The 20,263-nt window shown below is 41.9% G+C and overlaps 2 protein-coding genes across 3 annotated transcripts in view; one reads left to right on the top strand and one right to left on the bottom strand.

Moving 5' to 3' along the window:
- The window catches only part of P2RY12 (purinergic receptor P2Y12), a 47,975-nt gene extending 37,673 nt beyond the window's left edge, over positions 1 to 10,302 (top strand). The window contains exons 1-3 of one of the 2 annotated variants that reach the window (XM_044289110.1): positions 732 to 919; positions 1,181 to 1,472; positions 9,109 to 10,302. In XM_044289110.1, the coding sequence (XP_044145045.1) occupies positions 1,415 to 1,472; positions 9,109 to 10,151 (1,101 nt within the window). In that variant the 5' untranslated portion in view covers positions 732 to 919; positions 1,181 to 1,414 and the 3' untranslated portion in view covers positions 10,152 to 10,302. Of the gene's footprint in view, positions 1 to 731; positions 920 to 1,180; positions 1,473 to 9,108 lie in introns of those variants that run through there. The other variant, XM_044289111.1, reaches the window with a different exon arrangement.
- Positions 1 to 20,263, bottom strand: part of MED12L (mediator complex subunit 12L) — a 648,568-nt gene that overhangs the window by 260,410 nt on the left and 367,895 nt on the right. The window lies entirely within an intron of this gene.

The following is a 20,263-nucleotide window of genomic DNA, read 5'->3' as shown; positions in this document are numbered from 1 at the left end:
CGTTCCGTTTGGCTGCAGTTTTCTTTCCGTCATGGGATGCGGAGCAAGACGGATCCGTTATGGCCCCCAATGCAAGTTAATGGGGACGGATCTGTTTAACTCTGACACCATCTGACACAATAGAAAATGGATCCGTCCCCATTGACTTGCAATGGAGTTCATGACGGATCCGTCTTGGCTATGTTACAGATAATACAACCGGATCCCTTCATAACGGATGCAGATGGTTGTATTATCAATAACGGAAGCGTTTTTGCTGAGCTCTGACGGATTCAGTCAAAATGCTAGTGTGAAAGTAGACTTACACAGCCCGATGTGACAGACGAATGTCGTGAGGGAAGCGGCAATCACCTGCTCACTAGCTGAGGAAACCGTTGCTATTACATGCAGCGATCTCCTCCACAGCATGGGGAGGAACGATCACTGTGCCATTGCTCGTCCCTATACTGTCTAGTGGTTTGCCGGCGGCAGATCGCTATTAGACACCAAGACCTGCCGCCTGCAATTATAATTTTTTAACACGACAAATGATTTGGATTGCTTGATGATCGAGCATTTGCTTATCGTTTTGAAATTGCCCTCTTGGGTCATGTGATGCTACACTTCTGAAAATCCTGTGTCCACAGACATCACATCCTCTACTAGGTTTCCGGTCTGTGGACAGGACGTCACTTCTGCAACCCAGCACAGGGGAGGTGCTGTGGACAGGGCAGGAACTATTTGTCTCCCTAGTTCTGATGAGGTGGATTCAGGATGAAATACTTCTGGTCCTGTCCTAGGCTATACAGAAGTGAGGTCCCATCTATAGCCCAGACTGAAAACCTGGTAAAGGACATGATGTCGGCAGATGGAGGATTTTCACAGCAGGAGCATCACTTGAGCGGATTTCTGAGCTGCCGACCTACACAACTTCGAGACAGTAAGTATATTACAAACTTTCCTCTGCTGGTGAGATACAAGTAATTAAGGTGGGTCGCTTGTTATTATTAATCAGTAACAACTCATCCACCTCGCTGAAGATTTAGTCCAGAACTGACTACTGCTACTTTCCACCTTGACTTATACAAACATCTTTAAGCCTAATGAAGTATATTTTACTGCAATATTCTTTTTGCATCAGATACAAATGCTTATGGGATGTCCTAGTATTAAGGAACTTACTGTCTGCGTTTTGTTTCAGCTGAATAAATAAAAGCAGAAGTTTGTATGTCTTCATCTGGAACAGAAAACTGAAAAAGTAAAATTTACAGTTCTGTACAGCTCTACTGATATATACCTCACATGTACAGCATTAAAGGCTGGCAGCTCTGTGGCTAATGGACTAAACCCAGGTTATTTCTATGGACGGAGCACCATCAGTCTTCATTTATTTTATGGCTTTCTGGATGAAAACAAATCAAACAATCCTGACTCCATGACATATCAGCTTTGCTCCAACAAGATAGCAAGAAGTGTAACCATGGATTATTCAGGTAATATTTTATTATCAGGATCTGAAATAATTAGAGATGAGCGAATTAAATCCCACAAAGTGGAATTCGATCCGAATTTTAAAATAAATTTGATTCGCCTCCTCGTGCTTCGTGTAAGCAAATCGATTTAACCTGAAATAGTATAAAAAAACTTAAAAAATCATTATAACCCCCTCCATTTGCTCGCAATGGACCACCAGCTGCCATCTTGATTAAAGATCTCGGCCGAAATCCCGTGCGTGGTGACAAAATCTCGCGCTACGAGAGATTTTGCGACAGATCTTCAAGCAAGATTGTGGCGGATGGCCCGTCGCGAGCAAATGGACGCGGTAAAAAAAATTATGTTAATTTTATACAGTTTTTTACACTCTTGCTTTTACATGAACGCTGGCATCTGAGGGGTACAATGACGTGGGGGGGGGGGGGGGCAGTGCTATCGCAGCTCCCTGTCATTGCACCCACTACTTACAAAAAAATGCACTTCGTGACTAAGTAATTTGTCACAAAGCAAATTATTTTGTAGAATTCGGCAAATTAGCCGAATCAAACTTTTGAAAAATTCGCTCATCTCTAGAAATAATGGTCTCAGTCTGATGTGGGTAATGGTCTAAAAAAAGCTTGAGGGCCATGTGACGGTAAGGCCCAGAATGTAATGTGAAGTAGGACAACTGGCTGTGTATGTTTATATTAGGAAATGTGGGTGATTAGAACTTCTTTTAATCTGCTAACTCAGTTTACCACAACCCATCATCTAGTTACTCAACTCTAACCACAAAAAAATATCCATCATAGAAGATAGCATGTAGTATTTAGAAGGAAACTGACTGATAGATCTCTCTCTCCTCTGAATGGACATACAAAGTTTCTTATTGTAATATTACACCAGACCCAAGTGATATTTACTAGGACTGAAATCACAGTCATAAATCAGTCAAATAGACGTTAAAAGTTCTAATCAGATAGAATTTATTGAGTCCCAAATCGAACCACATGAGTGATTCGGCCAAATCAGAATACAATTACATTTTAAGAAATTCAGTCACCTCTAGTGCCTAATATGGGCCCATATTTAGAGCCATATGAATGCAGTATTTTCATGAAGTAATACAATCCCACAAACCACCTCCAATGGAGAAAGCAGACATTTTTATGCAGACTCTGTATTATAAGACCTGCATTTACCAACATATTGAAAATAAAAGCATTAAAGGGAATGTGTCATTAGAAAATGACCTATTGTTTAAATCACATTCTTTTATTTAGCATATTTTTAAATAATTTTGATGATGTTAATTTTAATTTTCCATGTCATTATCTATATTTAAAGGGAACCTGTCATGTGGATATTTGATTATAATCTAACTAAATATATACAATCATTAACTACTAAAAAGTGCCTTAGATGTATTCACTTACTGGTGTGACAGATGGTTACCTCATAATATACACACAAAGATGCCGCATGCTAATGAGCTGATTTGAGTCCAGCGTGATGTCATTGAGTCCAGCGTATATTTAATTCAGAGCTATAGCCACTCCCCTGCCCACCTGCTGCTGATTCATTTGGAAAAAAACTGTCACTCAGCAGCAGGTAGGCGGGGAGAGTCAGGAGCTCATGAATATTCATTATCAGCTAGAGCTTTTCAATACAAGATGTTGGCAGATTGACTGGGTCAATTAAAGAAAGTGACCCAGCATTTTGCTAAGAGAATCAGTCACTTATTTATGTTGCCCTTAGTTAGGACACCATAAAACTGGTGACAGGTTCCCTTTAAACAAAAACCATAAACTCCTGCATTTTTACCACTGGCCACTAAGCCAAATAATAGACGCCGCTTCTTGGTCTGTGTGAAAGTAATAGTCAATGCAAGCATGCTAACCTTATAAACCTATAGTTTATATATATATATATATATATATATATATATATATGTATAGAGATGCAAAAATTGGACTGCACTCCAAGCAAATCTTCAGAATAATCTGTTTTTTTATTCACCCATAAATGGCAAAACGACGTTTCGGCTCCAACTGAGCCTTTCTCAAGCTTGAGAAAGGCTCAGTTGGAGCCGAAACGTCGTTTTGCCATTTATGGGTGAATAAAAAACAGATTATTCTGAAGATTTGCTTGGAGTGCAGTCCAATTTTTTCATCTCTACTACTGGGTAAGCACCTGCTGCCGTACTTGGATTTTGCACCCATTTTGTACGCCACGTTTGGAGGGTGGTGCCGCCTGTGGTTTTCTTTTCATATATATATATATATATATATATATATGAATAAGAGTGGTTTGGAACATATGTATCAGTATAGCTGACACTTTATTTGTGTCTTGGTTAGTCTGTCTGTGAACTTATCATCTATTCCACAGTTACTCAATATCTTGGCACTAGAATACATTCTGAAGGTCATCTGGAAGGGTGTTGAAAAATAGAAATAGAGGTCGGTAAGCAGCCAGGAACGGGGGAGTATTTTACTTAAGTAGGGATACAATGGTGAAGCTTGCTAAAGATGGGGTGTAAACTAATATCAACTATAATGTTCTCAGGGATTCTAGGAAGTGTTTATCGTCTTCCAGTAATTAAAAAAGGCCAGATGGTCATCCTCCCTATCTACGGTAGTTACAGACAAATGAACTATTACAGACTTTCAACCCACAATGTTACCATATATCTCAAAGATATTATTAAATATGCCATCATGTGTAATCATGTAATCTGCCATGTGTAATTTTAAGTATTGTAACCACCTTGGAAACTCCCAGTTACTCCCATTATCAGAAGGTATATCAAGAAAGATATTTGGGAGGGGTCTTTCAGATCTCCTTAGATACAACAAGCATTGTCTGTGTCTTTGTTATCGGCCAATTCATTTTATTAATTACTCTCTACCTAACAATTGAACTACTCTAACAGTCTGTACAGATCACTTTACTGCAGTTACCTGCTTATCTATACACTGAGGTGAGATAATTATAGGCAAGATTAGAATGAAATATACGACAGGATCCTCCATTTACAAATGGTGATGGTCACATCTTATCTATTGTTTCCTTGTACAATGACCTCTGCACAGGTCACAGAGCATGCCTAGAAAACTCTCCCATAGAAATCAAATCTCCTGACCATTGTGTCTATGGCCCATAGGGCTTCTGTAAATCAATTTTCTTAATGTTTTCTAAATGCTGTTAAATGGGTTATCTAAGACTATAAAAAGCTCAATCATATGCAGGACCCCTTACATTGAATATATTTACCTGGCTCCCTGCATCACTCCTGGTCCCCGCGCTGCCACTGCTGCTTCTCCCCGTACGCGGATGGAAACATCAGGTGTCGGGGGGAGCAGCCAATGGCAGGCGGGGACGGGGACGAACCTCCCTAGCATCACCCGCAATGCTAGGGAGGCTCTTCCCCATCCCCGCTAGCCACTGGCTGACCCCTCTGACACCAGATGTTTTAATCTTCGCACAGGGAGAAGCAGCAGTGGCGGTGCGGGACCAGGAGCGGCGCCGGGATCAGGGAGCCAGGTAAGTATATTCAGTGTGGGGGGCGTGGCATATTTGGGATCTTTTTATAGTCTTGCATCACCCCTTTAAGAACAGCTCAGACATAATTATATTCAGGAAATAGATGAAAAATATGTAATCAGAAAAAAAAACTGATTAGAAGAATCTATCCGATTTTAATTGGCAAAAAAAATAATTTCCTTTAACTCTCATATTTATAATCCATGGGATATGCATACTGAACATAGCACTGTACAAAGATCTTAGCTATGCACTGATGTAGAAGTGTACTGGACCATTGCTCACAGCTAGGAGCAAAGTTTAATTAAGTTTTTTTCTGGTTTTAAGTTAATAAAAACCTGAATGAAAAGCCTAAATGAAAAGTTCTACACCACTCTACCACACTATAGGGAGATCAAAACTGGTGCAAAGGAAAATGACTTACTTGCCCATAGCCACCAATCAGATTCCACTTTTCATTTTTCAGAGCTCCTTTGGAAAATGAAAGGTGGAATCTGATTGGTTGCTATGGGCAACTAGGCTTTTTGTCCTTTACACCAGTTTTGATACCCCCCATGCATTTAGATATATTTGCTGTCTGTGAATGGGAACATTCATGTAAACAGCAGCATACCGGTACACAGCTCAACCTACTCGCAGCTGAGAAGTGGTTACAGTTGTACCCGGTCTAGGCAATGCTCTGTAAGCTAAATAGTGTGAACTCCTGACTGACACATGGTAGAGAGATTTCTGCAGCAGCTATTCTTATATTCAGCTCCCAGAGCATTTCCTAGACTTTAAACAGTTCTATCCACAGTGATGCATGCTGTGATTTATGTTATATAGATATACTGTTATAAACATATATAAATTGTGACCAGAGGTTTCCCAAAACTGGCTAAAACATGAGCTAAAAATGTGCCAGATGTTGCACAATAAATCAAAATTCAGATGCAGCCAAAATAGGAAACGTGGGCCTATGTGTGATGGGAAATAACACAATTAATAGTAAGCCAAAACATATCCCATTATTCTTTTTTCACTGTGTATTTCTGCCCCTGGTTTTGGCCTCATGCACACGGCCGTTGTTTCATTCAGTGTCCGTTGTTCCGTTTTTCGTGATTTTCTGCGGACCCATTGGCTAATGCACTGTTTGTCATCCGCGTCCGTGGTTTCAGTCCATCAAAAAAATATAACCTGTCCTATTTTTTTCATGGAAAATGGTTTGAGGACCCATTCAAGTCAATGGCTCCGTGAAAAAACGCGGAGGCACACAAGATTGTCATCCGCGTCCACGTCCGTTTTTTTCTTATCATTTGCATGGCAAACTTGCTTTTTTTAACTTTCCTTCATGTCTGGTGATCCTCCAAAAATAAAGGAAGACACACGGAAACAAAAATAGAAACGGATCACGGAACAACGGAACCCCATTTTGCGGAACGGAACACAACAACGGTCGTGTGCATGAGGCCTTTGGCTTATAAATACTGATGCAAAATGCTGAACGCGTGAAAGTACCCTAAGGGTCCATTCACACGTCCGCAAAATGGGTCCGCATCCGTTCATTTTCAATGAGGCCAGAATGTGCTGTCGGCATCCGCATTTGCAGATCCGCACTTCCGTTCCGCAAAAAAATAGAACATGTCCTTTTCTATGAGAGTGCCGGCGATGTGCGGTCCGCAAAACACATACAGACGTGTGAATGGACCCTAAGAAGGTGTCTCTCCAAAAGACATTCTGAGGTCATTGGCTCTATAAGGGTTAAAGCATTATTTTCACCCAACCTAATTACATTCAAATCTGGTAAGTTGTTAAATGGCAGAAGTGTAAATAAGAAGGGAATTTCCACTGTTTATAGGAATTTGAGACGAGCAAATTTAAATTGGTGCACAAATCAGCCAGCTTGAGCAGTGAGGGGCTGGCAGCACTGCTCAAGAGACTCCCCCTCCCCCTTGAATGACAGGGCCAGACATCTTGCCTGGCCCTGGCAATCTTGCACCTGCCCTGTTGCTTTGAGTAGGAGGCTCTGCTGCCTGAGCAGCGCTGATGCCAACTGTGCCTGTGACACTCACGCCTGGGTACACCAGGAAGTGTAGCAATGCATGCACAGAGGGATATGGCACATTCATATCCTGTGGTGAGCCTGTTACTGGAATGCCCCTTTATGGAAAATCCACTACAACTGCAAAATCAACTCCCTTATTTCCCAAAAGCATTGTTTTCTTTCTATATTTCCATTTTCATAATGTTGGCTTATTACCAGTTTTATAAAGAGTCAGCGAAAATGATGGCATTTGTTGTTGGTGACCTGCAGGACATTGTGAGTGACATCCAAGAAGTTACTGGCTAAAACTACCTTCTGTTCTCTTAAAGCAACCGTGCGGATCACAGTAAAAATGTCTGTACAGGGAGAATGCGCAGTCAGCATATCCGGTGCCCTCCTTTCTAATGTTGCTGCGGTGATTTATCTCATTACTAGTAGTACCCTCTTCACCAGACTCTCCGACAACACTATGTCTTGGGGCAAGGGGCCTGAATGTGAAGATTGAACCAGCATCAGTGCTGGGCCTTCCAAGAATAGAGGAGAGTGTCTCAGACTAGCGAAGTCCACTGTGCATAGGGGTAGTATGAGTGAGTGGGCCGCATGCAGGAGGCTCTGTCAGCATGATCAACCTAATTAAACCAGGCATATCGCCTAGTAGGGTTGATCATGCTGGTAAAAACAATTGGGGTAATTTAGCAAACTGGTTTAAAGTAGAACTGGCTAAGTTGCCCATAGCAACCAATCAGATTCCTACCTTTAATTAGGTGGAATCTGATTGGTTGCTATGGGCAACTAAGCCAGTTCTACTTTATACCAGTTTGATAAATGACCCTAAATATGTTTCTTTTCTATGTAGCTTGAAGCATTGTGGAGATATCATTACTTTTATCTTTATGCAGATTACACAGTACGAGCACCGAGGGGCTGGCGTAGCTCTTGGATCATGGCTACTGCTACGCTCCATGGGGCTCAGTATATTTTCCCCTCCCCTTTGATTGACAGCGCTAGATAGCCCTGTCTGTCTAATGGTGCCTGGCACTGCCTGCAATGTGACTCACTAATAATCATTGGTGGTCTAGCATTAGTCATGCTGTAAAAACAGTTACTGGTGTCAGTGTGTTTTAGCAAAATCGTGCATTCCCCTAGGGTAAGGTAAGTATTCTCTCCTCCCGTTACCTCCCTTGAATGCCTACATTTTAGATCGTATTTTCAATGAATGCCTACATATTGGCCACAGCGCATTAGCAAAATCATGCATTCCCCTAGGACAGTGATGGCGAACCTATGGCACGGGTGCCAGAGGCGGCACTCAGAGCCCTCTCTGTGGGCGTCCGCACCCTGGAAAAAGTCTATGGTGTACCAATATGCCTTAGACTTTCCTGTCACTCATCAGTGCAGGGCTCACCATGAACAGCACAGGCAGTGCACTGAATGTAGGCAGGATATTGTAGATAAATGATAAAGTACATGGAAGATATACTGTATTGGACTGTAGTATTCAAGGTAAATTGCTATGTTGGCACTTTGCGATAAATAAGTGGGTTTATGTTGCAGTTTGGGCATTCGGTCTGTAAAAGGTTCGCCATCACTGCCCTAGGACCACCAATAATTATTAGTTAGCCACAGCACTGGTCCCATTAGACACGGCTGTCTAGCCCTGTCAATCAAAAGGGAAGGGAGAGTATACTGAGCACTGAGGGGCATAGCGGTTGAAGTCCTCATTTGCGAAATGTGAAAGTAATGATATCTCCATAACCCTGCAAGCTACAGAGAAAAGAAAGGCATGATTTGCATCAGCGTGATCATCCCTACCAGGCAATATGCCTGGTTTAATAGGGTTGAATATGCTGATGGAGGCTCTTCAACAACAACATCTCTACTCGATCACTGCTGTTGCTCATATGACCAAATCTGGTGCTCTCTCAGGAGATGCCTGTCCAAAAGGATACAGGACTTGCTCTACCTTCTTGAGTAATACAGGCAGTCAAAGTCCAAGTTATTCAATAGTCATATCATTCATCTGTATTTGCAATATTTCTCAAAATCTAATGAATACATAGTCTGAAGAATTATTTATTTTCTTTCAGGATATGGAGATTTTAGGACAACTTTCAAGCAACCCAATATTTCTCTTCATGTCAACAATGTCACATGTTCTAGAGATAGCCGGATAAACCAAGTTGTCTTCCCTGTGGCCTACTCCATTCTTTTCATCGCTGGATCCATAATGAATGGCTTAGCAATAATTGTGTTCTTCCAGTTACCAAGTAAATCTAATTTCATCATTTTTCTGAAAAACTCAGTAATATCTGATACTCTAATGATCATGACATTTCCATTCAAGATTCTAGGAGATGCAAAACTTGGATTTTGGCACCTGAAAGGATTTACGTGTCGATTTACTTCAGTAGTGTTCTATTTCACTATGTACATAAGCATCATTTTCCTTGGCCTTATCACTATAGATCGATATAAGAAAACTGTGAAACCTTTTGACCACTCTTGTACGAAAAATCTGCTTTCAGCCAAGATCTTGTCAGCTTCAATATGGATCATCATGTTTCTTCTCTCATTGCCCAATATGATTTTGACCAACAAGACATTGACGCCTAAAAGTGTTCGGAGCTGTGCAAACCTGAAGTCTGAATTTGGTCTAGTCTGGCATGAAATTGTGAGCTACACATGTCAGATCATCTTTTGGGTGACATTTGCTATCATAGCAGTATGTTATATCCTGATAACCAAAAAGCTGTTTCAGTCATATAAAAGGACTAGAAGGGAACAAACACAATGCAGAAAGAGAGTCAACGTGAAGGTGTTCATTATTATTGGGGTTTTCTTCATTTCTTTTGTCCCATATCATTTTGCAAGGATTCCGTATACTTTAAGTCAAACCCGGGATGTGTTCCGGTGCTCGGCTCATTATACTCTTTACTATGTCAAAGAGAGCACTTTATTCCTGTCATCCTTGAATGCCTGCTTGGACCCCTTTATCTACTTTTTTCTCTGCAGATCATTCCGAAATTCATTGATTACCATGTGGAGGAAAAAAAGTGCCTGTCTGTCAGCATATACACACAGGAGGGCAGCTAAACGATACAACATAAGTAAAGGTGAAACAAAGATATGAATTGTTCAGTAATGAACCTGGCGGTCTTACGTACGTGGTAGAACTCTAAGCATGATTAAAAATGTACTAAGTTGTGCAGTATAATTTCTAGCATGAATAAAATGATTAATATTCTAATGGTTTTTGTTTTAAAAAATATACATAATTGAGGTAATATGCTCAACATTTATCTAGAGGCTTAAAGGGGTGGTCTCACTTCAGAAAATAGCATTTATCATGTAGAAAAAGTTAATTCAGGCCACTTACTAATGTATTGTGATTGTCCATATTGCTTCCTTTGCTAGCTGAATTTATTTTTCCATCACATTATACACTACTGGTTTCCATCAGCGGTGGCGGTGCTTGCACATCATAGAAAAAAGTACCAACCTATGTGAGCTCCCACGGTCCAAGCCACCAGAGAGGCCTACACTTTTTCCTATAGTGTGCAAGCGCGACCTCCACTGGATTGCAGAGTGGCCGTAAACATGGAAACGAGCAGTGTATAATGCAATGGAAAAAATAATCCAACCAGCAAAGGAAGCAATATGGAGAATCACAATACATTAGCAAGGGCCTGGTATTAACTTTCTCTACATAATAAATGCTACTTGTTGAAGTGAGACAACCCCTTTAAGTAAGGATGGGGAGAAAGTGGAGGGCAAGGAAACTGCAGTAGGTACAAGGCCAGGGCAGCAAACTGAATCTTTAAAATAGTTAAACGGGTTGTCCGCTTTATTTTTATTGATGACGTATCCTCAGGATAGGTTATCAATATCAGATCAGCAGGGGTCCATCTCCCTAAACCCCTGCTGTTCACCTTCCCTTCCTTGTTTACCTGCTTGCCGTCACAACCGCAACGGTGAGCAGGTGTAATTACAAGTATGGCGTCCCCATTCACTTCTGTGGTATGGCTCCTTCCATTCAAGTGTATAGGAAGGAGCCATCCCATAGAAGTGAATGAGGCGGCTTGCTTTTAATTATACCTGCTCATTGCTGCGGTTGCGATGGCGAGCAGGTAAACAATGAAGAGAAGGCCGCACTCTCATGGAGCGCAGCCTTCTCTTCAAACAGCTGATCGGTGGGAATGCAAGGAGTCAGACCCACATCGATCTGATATTGATGACCTATCCTGGGGAAAGTCCATCAATATAAATAAAGTGGACAACCTCTTTAAGGTTCTACCTACTGGATCATTACCTTCAACCTGGATGACAAAAGCTAAAAATTAGAGATGAGCGAATCGAAGCTGATGAAGTGGAATTCGATCGGAATTTTAGAAAAAATTTGATTCGCAACAAATGCGAATTTCCTCGTGCTTCGTGGTAACGAATCGCAATTTCCTAAAAAATTTCCAGCGTTCAGAGTGCAGGGACAGACGTGTGAAGGCGCTAGGGACAGCAAGTGGAAAAACAGCAAGTGGAAAAACGATAGTGAAAAAACTATTTATAAGTGCAGGGAAAGGGTAGGAATCACTTCACAGCATCTTAGTGCAGGGAGAGATATCAGAAGGCGCTAGGGACATTGATAGGAAAGTGATTTACAGGGAATGATTATTTGGGGATCCAAATAGTCATTAGACAGCTCTGTTATTGGGCTGCAAGTGCTATGTTAAAAAGCCTTTAGTGGCTTATATCTTAGTATCTTAATCAGTACTACAAGAAAAATATATATGCATTTCACTTCAGCAGTTATTTCTATTCAAAGCGTAAAAGGGTGTATTTCAGTACAACAAGAAATATATATACGCACTGCACTGTTGCAGTTATTTCTGGTGAAAGCATATAGGGGCGTATTTAAGTACAACAAGAAAAATATATACGCACTGCACTGTTGCAGTTATTTCTGGTGAAAGCATATAGGGCATATTTCAGTAAAAAAGGAAAATATATACACAATGTGCTGTTGCAGTTATTTCTAGTGAAAGCGTATAGGGGTGTATTTCAGTAAAAAAACATATGCGCACTGCACTGTTGCAGTTATTTCTGGTAAAAGCATATAGGGGCATATTTATGTAAAAAAGGAAAATATATATGCACTGTACTGTTGCAATTATTTCTGGTGAAAGCGTTCAGGGGCATTTATCAGTACTACAAGAAAAATATATACGCACTTTTCTGGTCAAAATGTATAGGGTCAGTGCATTTCTGCAGTTAATTCTGGTGAAAGCGTATAGTGGCCTATTTCAGTACAAACAGAAAAATACATTCTCAGTTCACGGCAGTGGCGGTTATATGTGTTGAAAGCATGACTGGGAGTCAGCAGGGTGGCAGCTGTGCCCAGGGTAAACCACCTGCTTCGCAGCTGCCTACCTACCCGGGAAGTAGTGGTGCAGGGGTTCACGGAAGTAGCGGTGGTAGCAGTCAGTCAGTGTGGCAGTTATATGTGGTAAAATCTTTATTGAACTATTTTGGTCGAGAAACAAAATGTATTCAGTGGTCAGCACTGCAGTTATATGCAGTAAAATCTCCACAATGTCTCCATGATAAATCTGCAGCGTGGGGCCACATGTGACTTCTACACACTTCCAAAATCATCCTTCAGAGGAGCAAATAGATTCGGGTTACCGGGACGCTCTCTGACCTTCCCAGGAGCTGCTGTCGGGAGCAGCAGTTCATTTCTGAGACGTCCGTATTGTGCGGGGGAAATTCGAACACCGTCTCCATTCTCCATGCTCTGTTATATGTGGTGAAATCTTAATTGACGTATTTCGGTCGCAGTTATATGTGTTAAAACCTTTTGGGACGTATTTTTGGGTGAAAAATCTAATTTTATTCAGCGTTGAACGCTGCAGTTGTATGTGGTAAAATCTTTTGTGACGTATTTTGGTGGAAAAACTAATTTTATTCAGCATTCAGCGCTGTAGTTATATGCAGTAAAATCTCTATGATGTCTCCATGATAAATCTGCATCTGATTCGCCGTGAATAAATTCGGATTGAAACAAATTTTTCAGAGATTTTTTTTTTCCTAGCTGTGACGCTCTGCCCTGCGATTGGACAGCGCTACTGCCAGGGGAGAAGGAAACGCCCACAGAGAAAGACTGCGTCTCCTCCCCATTGCTCCGATGCTCAGTATTAACATATTGAGCGCAAAATTTGTGGGGGGCCATAACGGGGCGCAGGAGCGCTATTTTAAAAAAACAGGCAGGGTGGCAGCACAGCGGGGGGTACCACCGCAGGTACAGATATTTATCTCTCTTACTACAAACCAATTAAAGGTCCTCTTTAATCTACATCGCTATGGCTGAGTGGATCACTTTGACTTTATATACTGTCTACATCCACAAGGGTACTGTGGAATAGATTGTCTCCCGGACATAATCTGATTCTTTTTTCTTTCTTTTTATCCGAATATATATACTGGTCCTTCTCAAAAATTTGCATATTGTGATAAAGTTCATTATTTTCTGTAATGTACTGATAAACATTAGACTTTCATATATTTTAGATTCATTACACACCAACTGAAGTAGTTCAAGCCTTTTATTGTTTTAATATTGATGATTTTGGCATACAGCTCATGAAAACCCCAAATTCCTATCTAAAAAAATTAGCATATCATGAAAAGGTTCTCTAAACGAGCTATTAACCTAATCATCTGAATCAATTAATTAACTCTAAACACCTGCAAAAGATTCCTGAGGCTTTTAAAAACTCCCAGCCTGGTTCATTACTCAAAACCGCAATCATGGGTAAGACTGCCGACCTGACTGCTGTCCAGAAGGCCATCATTGACACCCTCAAGCAAGAGGGTAAGACACAGAAATACATTTCTGAATGAATAGGCTGTTCCCAGAGTGCTGTATCAAGGCACCGCAGTGGGAAGTCTGTGGGAAGGAAAAAGTGTGGCAGAAAACGCTGCACAACGAGAAGAGGTGACCGGACCCTGAGGAAGATTGTGGAGAAGGACCGATTCCAGATCTTGGGGGACCTGCGGAAGCAGTGGACTGAGTCTGGAGTAGAAACATCCAGAGCCACCGTGTACAGGCGTGTGCAGGAAATGGGCTACAGGTGCCGCATTCCCCAGCTCAAGCCACTTTTGAACCAGAAACAGCAGCAGAAGCGCCTGACCTGGGCTACAGAGAAGCAGCACTGGACTGTTGCTCAGTGGTCCAAAGTACTTTTTTCGGATGAAAGCAAATTTTGCATGTCATTCGGAAATCAAGGTGCCAGAGTCTGGAGGAAGACTGGGGAGAGGGAAATGCCAAAATGCCTGAAGTCCAGTGTCAAGTACCCACAGTCAGTGATGGTCTGGGGTGCCATGTCAGCTGCTGGTGTTGGTCCACTGTGTTTTATCAAGGGCAGGGTCAATGCAGCTAGCTATCAGGAGATTTTGGAGCACTTCATGCTTCCATCTGCTGAAAAGCTTTATGGAGATGAAGATTTCATTTTTCAGCACGACCTGGCACCTGCTCACAGTGCCAAAACCACTGGTAAATGGTTTACTGACCATGGTATTACTGTGCTCAATTGGCCTGCCAACTCTCCTGACATGAACCCCATAGAGAATCTGTGGGATATTGGGAAGAGAAAGTTGAGAGATGCAAGACCCAACACTCTGGATGAGCTTAAGGCCGCTATTGAAGCATCCTGGGCCTCCATAACACCTCAGCAGTGCCACAGGCTGATTGCCTCCATGCCACGCCGCATTGAAGCAGTCATTTCTGCAAAAGGATTCCCGACCAAGTATTGAGTGCATAACTGAACCTAATTATTTGAAGGTTGACTTTTTTTGTATTAAAAACACTTTTCTTTTATTGGTCTGATGCTAATTTTTTTAGATAGGAATTTGGGTTTTTTTATGAGCTGTATGCCAAAATCATCAATATTAAAACAATAAAAGGCTTGAACTACTTCAGTTGTGTGTAATGAATCTAAAATATATGAAAGTCTAATGTTTATCAGTACATTACGGAAAATAATGAACTTTATCACAATATGCTAATTTTTTTTAGAAGGACCTGTGTATAAATATATATATATATATATATATATATATATATATATATATATATATAAAATGAGGCAGCACCGTGGGTTCAATCAGTAGAAAGGTGCACGGCCCAAAGGATAAGCAGTCCTTGTATACAAAATATCAAAAAAAGGCAGCACTCCAAGGATTAAATGACCTTTTATTCACCCATGTGGGCAGCGCAACGTTCCAAATACACAGTACAGCAGCCTAACCCACCATATGGGAGGGGTGATAAGGGAAGAGATAGAAAAGAAAAAAAATTCCAGAGAATTCCTTTCATTAGTACATATACAGAGCATAGTGATGCTATTGCTAATATTATTAAAAAACATTGGAAGATCTTGGGAGGTTGCCACCGTACTATCAGCGAAATTCCAACAATTACCACTGTCATCTTACTGTAGAGCACGTAGTCTGCGTGATCAGCTGGTTAGGGCCGATGTGGGTCCTGGTAAAATAATTAGGCAGACTACATTAACGCAACCTAGACACGGATGTTTTCCTTGCCTCTGCTGCGTTAATTGCAGATATATCATGAGGTGGGGATCCATTACACATCCTGGTACTGGCGTTCTGTATCCTATAAAGTTTCACCTTACATGTGATTCTAGCTACGTTATTTACGTGCTTACCTGTCCATGTCAATTATTATATGTAGGTGAAACTACCACGGATTTAAAAACGCGACTTAAGAATTATAGATACTCTATTAGAAAACGAAGACTTGATTTACCGGTTTCAAAACACTTTTCTGAGTGTAAGCATAAAGAGAGTGAACTGAGATGCTGTATCATTGACCACGTCCCTATACAAAGGAGAGGTGGCAATAGATCATTACTGCTTAAAAAAAAGGAACTATTCTAGATCCATAGATTAGGATCTTTAAAACCGCAGGGATTAAATGCGGATTATAATCCAGGAGATATGTTCTGAGATGGGTAGGCTTGCCCTCCTTTTCCCGTATGGTGGGTTGGGCTGCTGTACTGTGTATTTGGAACGTTGCGCTGCCCACATGGGTGAATAAAAGGTGATTGTTTTTTAATTTAATCCTTGGAGTGCTGCCTTTTTTTGATATTTTCATATGTACAGGTCCTTCTAAAAAAATTAGCATATTGTGATAAAATTAATTATTTTCTGTAATGTACTAATAAACATTAGACTTTCATATATTTTAGATTCATTACACACCAACTGAAGTAGTTCAAGCCTTTTATTGTTTTAATATTGATGATTTTGGCATACAGCTCATGAAAACCCCAAATTCCTATCTAAAAAAATTAGCATATCGCGAAAAGGTTCTCTAAACGAGCTATTAACCTAATCATCTGAATCAACTAATTAACTCTAAACACCTGCAAAAGATTCCTGAGGCTTTTAAAAACTCCCAGCCTGGTTCATTACTCAAAACCGCAATCATGGGTAAGACTGCCGACCTGACTGCTGTCCAGAAGGCCATCATTGACACCCTCAAGCAAGAGGGTAAGACACAGAAAGAAATTTCTGAACGAATAGGCTGTTCCCAGAGTGCTGTATCAAGGCACCTCAGTGGGAAGGAAAAAGTGTGGCAGAAAACGCTGCACAACGAGAAGAGGTGACCGGACCCTGAGGAAGATTGTGGAGAAGGACCGATTCCAGACCTTGGGGGACCTGCGGAAGCAGTGGACTGAGTCTGGAGTAGAAAAATCCAGAGCCACCGTGTATAGGCGTGTGCAGGAAATGGGCTACAGGTGCCGCATTCCCCAGGTCAAGCCACTTTTGAACCAGAAACAGCGGCAGAAGCGCCTGACCTGGGCTACAGAGAAGCAGCACTGGACTGTTGCATGTCATTCGGAAATCAAGGTGCCAGAATCTGGAGGAAGACTGGGGAGAGGGAAATGCCAAAATGCCTGAAGTCCAGTGTCAAGTACCCACAGTCAGTGATGGTCTGGGGTGCCATGTCAGCTGCTGGTGTTGGTCCACTGTGTTTTATCAAGGGCAGGGTCAATGCAGCTAGCTATCAGGAGATTTTGGAGCACTTCATGCTTCCATCTGCTGAAAAGCTTTATGGAGATGAAGATTTCATTTTTCAGCACGACCTGGCATCTGCTCAAAGTGCCAAAACCACTGGTAAATGGTTTACTGACCATGGTATTACTGTGCTCAATTGGCCTGCCAACTCTCCTGACCTGAACCCCATAGAGAATCTGTGGGATATTGGGAAGAGAAAGTTGAGAGATGCAAGACCCAACACTCTGGATGAGCTTAAGGCCGCTATCGAAGCATCCTGGGCCTCCATAACACCTCAGCAGTGCCACAGGCTGATTGCCTCCATGCCACACCACATTGAAGCAGTCATTTCTGCAAAAGGATTCCCGACCAAGTATTGAGTGCATAACTGAACATAATTATTTGAAGGTTGACTTTTTTTGTATTAAAAACACTTTTCTTTTATTGGTCGGATGAAATATGCTAATTTTTTTAGATAGGAGATTTTACTTTATGTGATATTAGTGATTTTGCTATATTTATACACCTATTCAATTACTATTTAAGGGGTTGTATCATCTCAGATATTTGGGGGCATATTACTTAGAACAGAACTGGTTAGGTCCTGGAGGGTGCACCACGCATGGGGGCCACACTCTATTCACTCCTATCGGGGCGCCGAAAATAGTCGAGTGCTATCTCGACTATTTTCATCAGCCCCATAGAAATGAATGGAGTGCTGGCCGCGCTTGCAGGGTGTGCCTCCAATTCATTTCAATGGGGCTTCCAAAAATAGCAGAGTGTGCTGCTCGGCTATTTTCGGCGCTCCCATATGAATAAATGGAGGATAGAAATGCATGCGCAGTGCATCCTCCGGGATCGTGCAGGCCCCATTCTAAGTATGGGCGCAGGTACCAGAGGTGCACCTATCAAACATTGGGGGCATATCCTAGCAACCTCTGCACTAGGCAGTATACAGTACCTCAACCAGCCTATGTTCATGTAAAAATTGTTAATTTTTTTTGCAAACTACCAAGTTTATTATAGATGCACCAGGTGTCTGAGATGACTTGAAGGGAAAGAGGCAGTCCAACTAGTGTCCTCTTTACACAGGGACCTGCCTTCTCGAAGTCGCTGCAGTAGCTCCTATAATAAATCATATTGTAGAGTCTTGCTACTGCCTGCCACTGTAATATCAGATAATATTTGCATGTAATTTATCTGTGCATTGTGCCCCCAGAGTAAAAGCACTTCAGTCGGACACTGGTCACCTCAGCCTGACAACACATAGGGCTGCAGGATGTTCTGAACATATCGCTTAGCTGTTATTGTCTCTCGTATGACTACTAGTGGTGACCAACTGCCGTGTGCGTTGGCTCCCCAGATCACTACACAAACAGTTGGGGAAGTGCGTCACTCCACAGCAAAAGCAAGATCAATGGTCTCACCAAGAGGCCTCAATACTTGAACCAAACAGAACATTGATTTGTCACTAAAGATTATATGGTTCCAGTTAGTAGCCTCCAGGTTTCTCATTTATGATACCGCTGCAAAAGAAGGTGATGGTGGCTGGATGTCAATGGCATGACATATAATCACCGCTGTGGCACCAAATTTCCTTCTGCTAAGAGCCTGGAACTAGTCCAGGCAGAGACAGTGGTGTGTAATGAAAGTACAACCCATGTCTAAATGGTGGACAAGAAAACTTTCGGAGCTGCTTGTGCTTTTTGGTAGATCAAATGATCCTCTCTGCTGGTGACTTGTCTGGGCCATCCAAGTCTGTTTACCATGTGTGCGCCCTCACATAATCACTGCACCCAACACTTCCTAACGGCTAGGTCAGAATGGCCTAGATCAGTGATGGCGAACCTATGGCACGGGTGCCAGAGGCGGCACTCAGAGCCCTCTCTGTGGGCACCCACACTATGGAAAAAGTCTATGGTGTACCAATATGCCTTAGGGAGAATTCACACGACCGTGTTTTTTCTTCCGCGTCCTTTCCGCAATTTTTGCGGACAATGCACGGACCTATTAATTTCTATGGGTCCGCAAAAATTGCGGAATGCCTTTTATTGTCATCCGTGTGATATCCGTTCCGTGTGTCCGTTCCTTTTATTTTAGAACATGTCCTATACTTGGCCGCAAATTGCGGTCCGTGGCCCCATAGAAAGTCATTGGGTCCGTAAAAAACGGATAGCACACGGAAATGCCCATTTCAGTTTTTTGCGTACCGTGAAAAACGGATGACACACGGAAGCACCACGTCCGTATTATACGGACTTACGAAACGGAAACAGAAAGATAACTGAAGACATACGGAACACACGGATCCATGATTTGCGTACCGCAAAACCATCACGGCCTTGTGAATGCTCCCTTAGACTTTTCCTGCCATTCAGCAGCGCAGCGCGCACTATGAACAGCACAGGCAGCGCATTGAATGTAGGCAGGCTATTGTAAATAAATGATAAAGTACATGGAAGATATACTATATTGGACTGTAGTGTTCAAGGTAATTGCTGTGTTGGCACTTTGCGATAAATAAGTGTGTTTATGTCTCAATTTGGGCACTCAGTCTGTAAAAGGTTCACCATCACTGGCCTAGATGGTGGGCAGTTGATCTAAATGACCCTCTTGCTACTCTCAGTCCAGTTATGCACCCCCCCCCCCCCCCCCACACACACACTTAAATTCTGTTATCTGGGCAAAATGTCTTCAAGTGCATCATAGAGGCATGTCTAAAATTCAACGATCTGTCGCCAATAGGCACACTACCCAAAAGTAGCCTCTGAGAGCCTTTTTAAATGTATATTGGAGAGGGTTTTTTACCCCGAAATAAGACATTTTTAAACCCCACAAAACACCATAAAGGAGTAATCTAGGATTTTGATATTGATGGCTTATCCTTAGGACAGGTCATCAATATCAGATTAGCGGAAGTCTAACACTCCACACCCCTGCCAATCAGCTGTTACCTCGTAGTTCGGTGTGGCAACTACACAGCTCCATCCATTGTGAAGTGGATAAAAATGGTGACTACAGCTCTGCTTACATACAGTTAAATGGGAGCAGCATTGTAGTTACCAGTTCTGTTCACTACACAATGTATAACACAGTGTAGTTCCAGTGCTGCCTTCCTGAGCCGATTGTACGAGGTAATAGCTGATCGATAGAGGACCTTTACCAATCTGC

The sequence above is a fragment of the Bufo gargarizans genome, chromosome 4 (genome assembly GCF_014858855.1).
Source record: "Bufo gargarizans isolate SCDJY-AF-19 chromosome 4, ASM1485885v1, whole genome shotgun sequence".
Classification (NCBI taxonomy): Eukaryota; Metazoa; Chordata; class Amphibia; order Anura; family Bufonidae; genus Bufo; species Bufo gargarizans.
The sequence above is the reverse complement of the archived record's forward strand: the minus strand, read 5'-3'. Positions and strand labels throughout refer to the sequence as shown.